This window comes from Salvelinus sp. IW2-2015, linkage group LG15 (assembly GCF_002910315.2).
Source record: "Salvelinus sp. IW2-2015 linkage group LG15, ASM291031v2, whole genome shotgun sequence".
Classification (NCBI taxonomy): Eukaryota; Metazoa; Chordata; class Actinopteri; order Salmoniformes; family Salmonidae; genus Salvelinus; species Salvelinus sp. IW2-2015.
Window position 1 is genome coordinate 37,625,878 of NC_036855.1, and position 12,041 is coordinate 37,637,918.

The 12,041-nt window shown below is 41.6% G+C and overlaps 1 protein-coding gene across 2 annotated transcripts in view; it reads left to right on the forward strand.

Annotated features, from left to right (window-relative positions):
* col27a1b (collagen, type XXVII, alpha 1b) overlaps positions 1-12,041 on the forward strand; it is a 143,468-nt gene that overhangs the window by 56,256 nt on the left and 75,171 nt on the right. For both annotated transcript variants that reach the window (XM_024003292.2, XM_070447120.1), the window contains exons 9-12: positions 3,288-3,341; positions 4,479-4,523; positions 7,360-7,413; positions 8,153-8,197. In XM_024003292.2, coding sequence (XP_023859060.1) covers positions 3,288-3,341; positions 4,479-4,523; positions 7,360-7,413; positions 8,153-8,197 — 198 coding nt within the window. The remainder of the gene's footprint in view (positions 1-3,287; positions 3,342-4,478; positions 4,524-7,359; positions 7,414-8,152; positions 8,198-12,041) is intronic.

Here is a 12,041-nt window from a genome sequence, read left to right on the forward strand (position 1 = left end):
ACCATCGTTATGTTTGGAGGAAAAGGTGGAGGCCTGCAAGCCGAAGAACACCATCCCAACCGTGAAGCAATGGGTGGCAGCATCATGTTGTGGGGTTGCTTTGCTGCAGGAGGGATTGGTGCACTTCACAAAATAGATGGCATCATGAGAGAGGAAAATTATGTGGATATATTGAAGCAACATCTCAAGACATCAGTCAGGAAGTTAAAGCTTGGTCGCAAATGGGTCTTCCAAATGGACAATGACACCAAGCATACTTGCAAGCAAAGTTGTGGCAAAATGGCTTAAGGACAACAAAGTCAAGGTATTGGAGTGGCCATCACAAAGCCCTGACCTCAATCCTATAGAAAATGTGTGGGCAGAACTGAAAAAGCGTGTACGAGCAAGGAGGCCTACAAACCTGATTCAGTTACACCAGCTCTGTCAGGAAGAATGGGCCAAAATTCACCCAATTATTGTGGGAAGCTTGTGGAAGGCTACCTGAAACATTTGACCCAAGTTAAACAATTTAAAGGCAATGCTACCAATACTAATTGAGTGTATGTAAACTTCTGACCCCATGGGAATGTGATGAAAGAAATAAAAGCTGAAATAAATCATTCTCTCTACTATTATTCTGACATTTCACATTCTTAAAATAAAGTGGTGATCCTAACTGACCTAAAACAGGGAATTTTTACTAGGATTAAATGTCAGGAATTGTGAAAACTGAGTTTAAATGTATTTGGCTAAGGTGTATGTAAACTTCTGACTTCAACTGTATATGGGTATCTGGTTGCAACTACCTTTAACTTCCTTTATACTGGACATAGAGACAGAAAACCAAAGATTTTTATAACTAAGCCAAGATAGATCACAGCCTGACGTTTCCAATGGGAACAAATGAGTCATAGTGGGCAGAACAAGCAAGGAGGTGGGCAGAGCCAAGCACGAGCTAGCAAGATCCTATTGGTGCATTCTAGCATTCATCTGCATATTTCCGTTAGGTCAAGCCTAGTCTGTGAAGTGCGCGTGTGCAATAACTCAATTCACTTTTGCACTCCTTCCAAATAATGTGACTTTTTAAAACTTTTTCAAGGGGTACTCTACAAAACTTAATCCACTCTGTTCATAATATATTCTAGTTTTGGGAACAGAAAACTGTATTGAGATCAAATGTTTCATCAATGAGGAAATGTGCAAAATGTGCAGAATGTGCGGCCAAAATCCATATTGTAATTTTTTCTCTCACTGCCGGCCAGCGAGCTTCCTCTCACTACCATATTTGGTAGTGAATGGAAATGCCAAGAGGATGCTTCACATTTATACATCCGGTGAAATATCTCTCACTCTCATCTCTCTATCTCTCATATCTCTCAAAAATTCATCTGACTTTGAGGATGTAGAAAAAGGTTATTTGCCAAATTGCCAAAATCCTGAAGTATCCCTTTAAAGGTTTTAACTTTGGCCCAGAGTTCTTAGGGCTGGCACAATTACCGAATAACAGTGTAACCGACAGTTATGGACGAAGACCGTCATGAAAATAAAATAACCGTCATAACCATTAAAATACAGGATATACTGTAACATGGACTCTTAACAACGTGATGAAACTTTGTCTTCAGTTGCCTAGGCAATTCCCCCCGCCACAATGCAGGAGCAGCACACATAGGGTGCATTCGTAAATTCCCTCTGGCTATCTACTCCGATTTCAGAGCACTCTCGTCTGAGTTTGAATTAATTTATGAACGCGCAACATCAGTTGAATATGACCAGTGTCAGTAAACGTCTTCAAAATAACGCAATTAAATTGTTGCCAGCAGGCCTGATGAGTGGTGCGGTGGTCTAAGGCACTGCATCGCAGTGCTAGCTGTGCCACTAGAGATCCTAGTTCAAGTCCAGGCTCTGTCGCAGCAGGCCGCGACCGGGAGACCCATGGGGCGGTGCACAATTGGCCCTTTGTCGTCCGGGTTAGGGGATGGTTTGGCCGGCAGGGATGTTGTTGTCCGATCGCGCACTATCGACTCCCGTGGCGGGCTGGGAGCAATGCACGCTGACACGGTTTCCAGGTGTACGGTGTTTTCTCTGACACATTGGTGCGGCTGGCTAACGGGCTAAGCGTGCATTGTGTCAAGAAGCAGTGCGGCTTGGCTGGGTTGTGTTTCGGAGGACGCACGGCTCTCGACCTTCGCCTCTCCCGAGTCCATATGGGAGTTGCAGCGATGGGACAAGACTGTACCTACCAATTGGGGAGAAAAAGGGGTACAAAATATATATATATACTGTATATATATATATATATAAAAAGATATATATACTGTATATCAACAGAAAAAAAATATATATATCAACAACAACAAAAAATTGGGCCAATAGCACAGCTACAGTCACCAACTGCTCTAGATAACATAAAAGCAGCCTAACCAGCTCTACTAGAAGGAGTAAAATGGTCAGAGTGAGGTGTTCTCTCATTTGTGTCTGGAGAGAGCTAGCAAGCTAGCCAACTTTAGCCAGTTAGCTTGGGTGCTTGACTGCCATTGTGAGGTCAGAATGCTCAGATCAAACCTACTCCTCGGCCAGATCGAAACTCTCTGAATTTACAAACGGACAATCTGACAACGGTCTGAATTTACGAACTCCCAGAGCACACTCTGAGCGAAATTATGAACCCGCGCATAGAAATAGAATCAATAGAACAAACTTGGAACCTCTAACCCTGGCAAGTTGACTGGTAAACTAATGGGTACACTTGCAATGGCTGCCTGGTATTGTGATGCAATAATGCCCATGGTAATGTAGAATGTTCATTCAAATGATGTTAACTGATGTGGCTCATGCAATGGAATGTATTTTTTGTTATGTTGAATTGAGTTTAAGTAACAAATCAGAGCACATATTGATGGAAACACTTCCTGCTTTTATTTTCTGTATTTACTTCCTGCTTTGCTCCTATATGTACACTTGCAATGRCCGCCATTCCACCCATTATGGCATCATTGACTTGAGTGGGGACGCCCATTCTATTTCTATTGATTATATTTTTGGGCAATTTTTTGCCTATACTGTAGATAGAGCCAATATCAGCAATTGTTCTACTGCCTTCCAAACGCACTGCTGACCACACAAAGGCTCTTTATCAAGTGCCTAATTCCTCTTTCTCCATTATTCTCTTCCTATACTACACAGATTCAATTCAAAGCCAGGGAAGCTGGAATTTGGAATGACACAGCTATTGTGGCATGAGACAGCTACTCGTCTCCCTCCTTGTCTTCTGTCTCACTCACTCCTTCTTTTCTCTCTTTCTGCAGGGTGAGCGAGGAGCACACGGAAGCCCAGGGGCCAAAGGTTATCCTGGCAGGCAGGTGCAGTAAATCTAGTGTTGCAGTGCTGGTTAAGGGTCCACACACACACAATACAGTACTTTTACAGAAAGGCTAAACAGGGCTACACACACCAAACACACTCAGCCCATTTCAGTGAGTGGTTAGAGAGTGGCACTGGGATTGGGATTGGGATTGGGAATGGAAACAGTACAACCTGTTGAGACTTTTATAGGTGATTGAAATAAAGAGAGTCTTTGGACGAGTGACACACAAGTGTAAGACTGTCAAGAGYACCTGTGTCAGGATTAGGGTTGCGCATTTTTGGTTGCTTATTGGTGCCCCTGGACTAAAATAAAGTGCCAAAGGCTTTTACTTAGCAAGCAATACCTTTACTGAACAAGTAATGTGACTGCAATTAAACTGTGATTCATGTAAGCTGCTCCCTCAATGCAAATACGTTTTCTTCAGTCTTTAGGAGCTGACACTGTGAGTTCCATTCAGCGCTGCCTCTTGAGAAAATCATTTGATAAAGTCCCTCTTTGCTGAGTAGTATGTGGGTTCTCTGCACTGTAAAACATGCTTCCTCCCTACTCTCCAGAACGCACATTTGTAAASCCGCCGACATAAACGCGCAGCTGGGAAATAGCTCTCAGCTCGGCTTGTTACACRATGTTTATATTAGCTTAGAGTTCAGGCCTGGGTCTTTGTTCCTTTGGTGCTCTAACTCTGTCACTGTTGTAACTCCCCAGATAGACACAAACTTCACACACACGGGCGGGCACTCACACACTCGCACACACTGCTGTAACTCCCTAGCTAGATACACACTCCAGAGTGATGGATTAGGTTTTAGCACCCCCTTCCATCTGTAGACTGTGAATCACTGGACCACTTGGTCTCCTTTAGGAGTTGAGACAGTCTAAATAGAGTCCGTGTTCATTAAGGTCTGCTCATCTTCAAGATGACATAATGGAGACTATCACTCCACTGATCTGCATGCCGGTAAACACATCTTGGAATTATTCAGCCAACACCAATTATTGTCAATCAGTTATTATGGTGAAAACAGTCCAATCCACTTACACTTTCATCTGTACATTTAAAGGGTTGTATGCATTAGGGAATGCATTATCTAAATGCATTTCTAATGTCATTTGGTATGCTTTTTTTCTGTAGGGTTTACCTGGACCTTTTGGAATTATGGGGCCTAAAGGAGTCCGGGTGAGTGATCTACAAATGTTCATTAACAAAGTAATATCTCTGTACTGTACTGTAAATGGTTCATCCTTTTTTCAAGATATGTCTTGTTTGTTCTGTTTAAGTGTTTTAGTGCAATCCCTCTGATATGTTATATCTTTGTAATCATAGACTGATATATACAGGATGAACCTACTTACTAAATGAGCCCTGTTTGTTTAGATTTTTATCATGTTCTGTTTACTACGGTATAAATACACTGCCTATACAGTCATCACTAGAAGATGTTGACTTCTCTCAATGGCCAAAGAGCATCACTGTCAGCCAAAGTGCCTGCATGCTCAACATATCCATGTAACAGATTGACAGCAGACCTGGGTTTAAGTATTCATTGTTTTTTCATAAATAATTTAGCTACACTTCATTGAGTCCCAAAAGTGCAAAACCCATCCATCTGATACCCTAGACAGGCTGGGTCGTGGGTTCGATTCCCGCTGATGTCACCCATATGTACAATGTTTGCACGCATGACTGTAAGTGGCTTTGGATAAAAGCGTCTGTGCTAAATGGCATATATTATTAAATGCACAAAGTATTTGAACGGAAACAAATACTATTTGAACCCAGGTCAGATTCACAGTAAGGTGTATACAGACAAAGATAAACGCCATACAGTCAATTCCTCTGTTTTTACAGTAAAGTACACCCCACTCTGAAGATGACTTTGTTCCAGACTCTCTTGCCAATTGCTGTGTTAAATGAACTGTGAAAAGCATGTTATATGAATCAATAGAACCAGAGTGGTCACATAAAAATATACATGATATAAATGCCATTTGTCCAAGACAGCCCTGTTAACTCACCACCCAGCTAGCACATAACGTTCTTAGAGCTTGGTTAGAGCGCAGTCGTCCTATGGTTATTTTGCATACCATCTTCCCAGAACTTTCTGGACATGGTGAAGGATAGTTGCTTGGCTTTGGAATATTATTAACACATTTAAGGAACTTGACTAAAAAAACTTTATTTTCTMGTTATTTCATTACTTTAACAGAACGTTTCYTCAAAGTTCAAMCATGGTTACATTTAATTTCAATGTTGGTAATGTTCTAGGAATGTTTTCCAACTAGTTTGTCATTGGGAATTCTCGCTAATAGTTCAGTGTTAAGAAACAACGTTCTTCTGTGGGAATTTCAGTACTGAAGCATAACGTTTCCTACTGGTTTCTTCATGGTTCTATTTAAAGTCATGTTCTCAAATAGTTCCAAGAACATTTAACAACAACGTTCTTCTGTGGGCATTTCAGTACTTCAGCATAACGTTTCCTAYGSGTTTCCTCATGGTTCTGATTAAAGTAATGTTCTTAAATTGTTCCGAGAATTTTAAGAAACAACATTCTTCTGTGGGAATTTTAGTACAATGACAGAACTAGCGAATGGTGTTTCCTTCGTCACATTGGTGCAGCTGGCTTCCGGGTTAAGCGGGCGGGTGTTAAGAAGCGCAGTTTTGCGGGTCATGTTTCGGAGGACGCATGATTCGACCTTCGCCTCTCCCGAACCCATTGGGGAGTTGCAGTGATGAGATGAGATCGTAATTGGATATCACGAAAAAGGGGGTAAAATACCCAAAATGTACTAAAATTAACATAAAAATTMTATTAAATATGGYATGCTAGCTCTATCCTGGTGGCGCAGTGGATTAATTCCATGGAAAGAGAACAGATGTGTTCAAATCTCACTGATGCTGTGTCACAATAAAAAAATAAATGTGTTCACATGACTAATATCTAATGAAATGAATATCCATCTGTGCTTCCAAAAAGTTAACCCAAAATAAACTAGTAGGGTTATTAAAAGTCTTAATGAAACATTAAGGAAGTTATTCAAAAACCTAAAAATAACCTATAACTTCCCTTCTCAGAGTGTTAATAAAACATCCCAGAGTAAAATGTTCTCAGAATCTCCATGTAACTTAACTTTTTAATTTCTTCCAGAACAGGCAAAATTTTCAATTCTGTTCTCACTTCTTTCACTTCTGTTTAAAAAACGTTCAGTTTCCCGGTCAGAAAATGCTTCATTCCCAAACCAAAAACATATGTTTCCACAACTTCCAAGGAACCAAATGTGCTAGCTGGGTATGATTACAATTGCAGAGTTTTMTGTGATGATGTTATGGTGATGTTGGTACAACAAGACATTTAAAGTACTGTACAAGCAATTAGCAAGAAAATACTTTCTGTTGAATACTGTCTTGAATCAATTGTTGCCTGAATGTAAATTGTTGTTGCTGGTGTTGTTGTTGTTGCTTGTATAGCTAATCTGAAACTCAACATGGTCCAGTTCATGTATTTTTTCCCTTTAACATTTGTATCACCTGTTGTTCTTCAGTTCCCCTGCTCTCCCCCTCTCTCTCCTCCCTCTCCTCCTTCCATTCCTCCATCTCTCTCACCCTCCATCCCTGAGCAGCACCCTTGGACCGGACTCATCAGAGATCCCTGACGTGAGGGTATGTGCCCTTGGACTACATCGTGGAAGGCAGCACCATGCAGTCCATGGGCATATACACTTGCCTCAAGGCTTGGTTCTTCATGAAGAGCCACCTGCCTGGAGCCAACAGAAACTCCCCAAAAATGACTAAAGCAACACTGATGGGATGATACCAAAGAAGAGATGTATAGCACTTCATTCTAATGTGTATTTTCTTTGTTCCTCATCCCTAATCCCTTTCAATCCATTCATCCTATCCCTTTCTTCACTTCTTTCCTATGCTCTAACTCTACCCTCTTTTCCCCCCTCCCCCTTTCCCTTCCCCCCCCCCCCCCCCTCCTTCTCTCGCCCCAATTCCACAACTCTCTTTGCAGGGTTTCATAGGAATCGCTGGGCTTTTTGGCCTTCCTGGACCTGATGGTGAGAGAGTAAGTAGTCCAGAATAACTCTTAATACAGTACTCAAAATAGGAATATGACAAAGATACTAAAAGCGTTACATTCCAAGAAAAGGATGATTTCTACCTCTTGTAACTACTACTACTACTACTACTTCATGCATTAGCAAGGCAAACAACACCCTACTGTACATGTCTTAGTCCTATGGGGGGAAATGCACAATAGCTGAAAACCCTTCTATGGGCATTAGTTGTCAGTCACGATTGTCAGGTCTGACTCTTAGTGAGTTTAAACGTTTGTGAAATAAAGGTGCTTACACTGGATGAAATGCCAGTAAGCACGCTCCACCAAACCACCAAGAGATGACTGGAGTAGCCCTAGGCCCTTCTCACAATATTTGGACAGGATCAAGCTCTGGTGGAATTCCAGCCATCCCTACTGTTTGGGATAATAGTCAGGAGCTAATACTAAGGAGCTGGAGCAAGAGCTGCTTCGGATTAGCCTGACCAGAACTCATAGACTCATATTCCCAGAAGGACTCAGGCCAGTGGTGCAAAATTGTAGTCTATAGTAGAGAGAGTCTCTTTGGACATGTTTGATATTATTTATTGGTTTTAGTAGGCTATGTTTAAGAACCATTCATAATCTACTTGTAAAATAAACATGAAATATTTACATTTTGTCTCCTCTTCTTGGTCTTTCTTCTCTTCTGCCTTTCCTCTTCTTCCTTCCTTCCTTCTTTCATCCCTTTTTTTCTCTACCTCCTTAGGGTATTCCTGGTGTTCGTGGCAAGAAGGGCAAGATGGGTAGGCCGGTAAAGTTTTCTCTCAAAATACTTTTTATAACAATTCCAATACTTTGAAATCAACTGTTATTTTTTCCATTCTCTGATACCTAGAAGTTGTAGGTCTAGGGTAATTTAGTGGGCATGGCATGTCTATTATTCACAGGAAGTCTTGAGTGTGTATGGACCCCCTTGACTTTAGCCATAAATCTGGGATTTGTGTTGTGGTAACCTCCACACAACCAGAGGGGAAGATTTGTCTTTTCACTCTGGAGATGGCTACCCCTTGAGTCATAAGTCTGTATATTTCCATAGTCTATTCAGTATATCATTTATTTATTTATTTTATTTTATTTTACCGTTATTTTACCAGGTAAGTTGACTGAGAACACGTTCTCATTTGCAGCAACGACCTGGGGAATAGTTACAGGGGAGAGGAGGGGGATGAATGAGCCAATTGTAAACTATAATGAGTAAATATAGGATGAGAGTTGGAAGGAGTACAACTATGGCACCAATTGACACTATTGCCAAATATCCCAGTGATTATACACTGAACAAAAATATAAACGCAACATGTAAAGTGTTGGACCCTTATTTAATGAGCTGAAATAAAAGATCCCACAAATTTTCTCTACGCACAAAAAGCCTATTTCTCTCAGATTTTGTGCACAAATTTGTTTACATCCCTGTTAGTGAACATTTCTCCTTTGCCAAGATAATCCATCCACCTGACAGGTGTGGCATATCAAGAAGCTGTTTAAACAGCATGATCATTACACATGTGTACCTTGTGCTGGGGACAATAAAAGGTCACTCTAAATTGTGCAGTTTTGTCACGCAACACAATGCCTCAGCTGTTTTGAGGGAGCGTACAATTGGCATGCTGACTGCAGGAATATCCACTAGAGATGAATGTTGAATGTTTAATGTTAATTTCTCTACACTAAGCCGCCTCCGAACATCGGTTTAGAGAATTTGTCAGTACGTCCAACCAGCCTCACAACCRCAGACCATGTGTAACCACATCAGCCCAGGACCTCCACATCTGGCTTCTTCACCTGCGGGGTCATCTGAGACCAGCCATCCGGACAGCTGATGAAACTGTGGGTTTGCACAACCAAAGAATTTCTGCAGAAACTGTCTCAGAAACTGCATCTGCTTGCTCGTTGTCCTCACCAGTCTTGACCTGACTTCAGTTTGACGTTGTAACTGACTTCAGTGGGCAAATGCAAACCTTCAATAGCCACTGGCATGTTGGAGAAGTGTGCGCTTCACGGATAAATCACAGTTTCAACTGTACCGTGCCGAAGGCAGACATCGTGCATGGCGTCAAGTGGGCAAGCAGTTTGCTGATGTCAACGTTGTGAACAGAGTGACCCATGATGGGGTTATGGTATGGACAGGCAGCATAAGCTACAGACAACAAACACAATTGCATTTTATTGCTGAAAATGTGAATGCACAGAGATACCTTGATGAGATCCTGAGGCCCATTGTCATGACATTCATCCGCCACCATCACCTCATGTTTCAGCATGATAATACACTGCCCCATGTCGCAAGGATCTGTACACTATTCCTGGAATCTGAAAATTTCCCAGTTCTTCCATGGCCTGCTACTCGCCTGACATGTCACCATTGAGCATGTTTGGGATGCTTTGGATCGACGTGTACGACAGCGTGTTCCAGTTCCCACCAAGATCCAGCAACTTCGCACAGCCTTTGAAGAGGAGTGGGACAACATTCCACAGGACACAATCAACAGCCTGATCAACTCTATGCGAAGGAAATGTGTCACACTTCATGAGGCAAATGGTAGTCACACCAGATACTGACTGGTTTTCTGATCCATGCCCCTACTTTTTTTTAAGGTATCTGTGACCAATAGATGCATGTCTGTGTTCCCAGTCATGTGAAATGTATAGTGAATTGATTTAAATTGACTGAATTCCTTATATGAACTGTAACTCAGTAAAATATTATAAATTGTTGTATGTTGCATTTATATTTTTGTTCAGTGTATATTATTACATATGATTAACACCAAGTTCTACTTATATATTTAATCATTTAATGTTGAACATTGATATCATTGAGATCTGAATGGCATTCATTCAAAGGGTAGTTCACAGAGCATATCTGTGTTTTGTATTTTGTTCATCTAAAGACTATTACAAAGTCCATTACATTGGCGCAATGTGCAATGTGGTGAAGGAACTTTTGGTTTTGGAATTCCAGAGCAGCTAGCCACAGACCAGGGAAGTATATTCATTGGCGCCTGCATGGGAATTTTCAATTCTCCCATAAACATATTGAGTTGTGCTTACATGGAAAATCCTGATGTTCCCAATGACTTATGTAATAGAGATATTTTTCCAAGCATAGCTTTACAATGGTACATGATGAAGTGGTTTATTAAACTGATGATGGTCATTGAAACAAGAATTAAAGCTGGCACAGAGCAGCAATAGATGTTGAGGAGAGTGCTGCTTCTGCATTTGACGATGGCATCTCGGTGTGTTTGTCTCTGTGGTGCCATATCAGCCTTTCTCCTTCTCCTTCTCATCTTCAGTAGTTAGTTTTGCCTCTTTACATTCAGTCCTCTGAACATCTTTTCACAGTAACTAGCGGAAGTTCAGTGGCACCTTGCATATGACAGTTCATCGAATGTGGAATCAGATGCATTACCTTGCAGCAGAGGTCATACTACCTACAATCTTTCAAGTAACACCTTTGAGTTAAAAACAATGCAAGAGCTGAGGAGGAGTCATATGTTTTTGTTTAAACCAGTACACTCGTAGAAAAAAGAGTTCCAAACGATTCTTTGGCTGTCTCCATAAGAAACCGCTTTTTAGTTCCAGGTAGAACCCTTTTTGGTTACAGGGAGAACCCTCTGTGGAAAGGATTTTACATGGTACCAAAAATGGTTCTTTAAAGGCTTATCCGATGGGGAAAGCTAAAGAACCCTTTTAAGCTCTTGATAGCAACTTTTTTTTAAGAGTGTACTATTGGAGTTTTGGAGAGAAGTGGAGTTTTCCACATTTTCAATGGCATCACATTGCAGCAATTACCAACTTATTACTTTCTCCCAGATCTTTGACTAATGCTTTACTCAAGATTGCCTGCCACAGAAACATTTAGACTATATATCTGAATAATATGTCATATAATAGAACTGCCTGTAAGATCTCCATAGCTTCATCTAATGTTACATTTTCCATCCCACTCTGTGGGGCTAGAAGACCTCTACTAATAGTGCCATTCATCATGCAGACAGTATAATACACTAACTACAGCGCTTGTCTCCTGTGTGTGGAGAAAGGTGAACACCGAAGCTGAAGCAGTAGCAGGTTGTTGTTGACCTTGGCAACGGGACAAGCAGCACACGTTGAGCGTGTGGCCTAGCAGAACCCTCAGCCTCCCAGAGCCTTAGTCTAGCCTATCGGAGCATCACGGCTCTTGTTCTCTGATTCTATAATGGAACAGTTGGAGGCGGGAGGAGGAAAGGGAAGAGCCCAGTCAGCAGATCCAGAGCCAGGCCAGTCAGCCCCCAGGCTGGTTAGGGCTCCTGCCAGCGAGGCTCAGCGCAGCATGGAGCCCTCCCAAACACTCAGCCATGGAATGTCATGCCGCCGCACGAAGTCTACTAGCAATGAAGAGACCAAGGAGCTTGTTTGCAGGGTGCAGCTTGAATTGTTGCTTGCTTGGGGTTTTATTCCGCGAACCTCTACGAAGGGGATGGAGTTCGCTAACTGAGTGCTGACTTTGTGTTTGGTTCATACAAAACTGCAGTGTGGAGAAACATGGGACTAGTGGTGATAAGAATTTGTGTTTTGAGAATGTGAATGTATACTGAACAAAAATATAAATG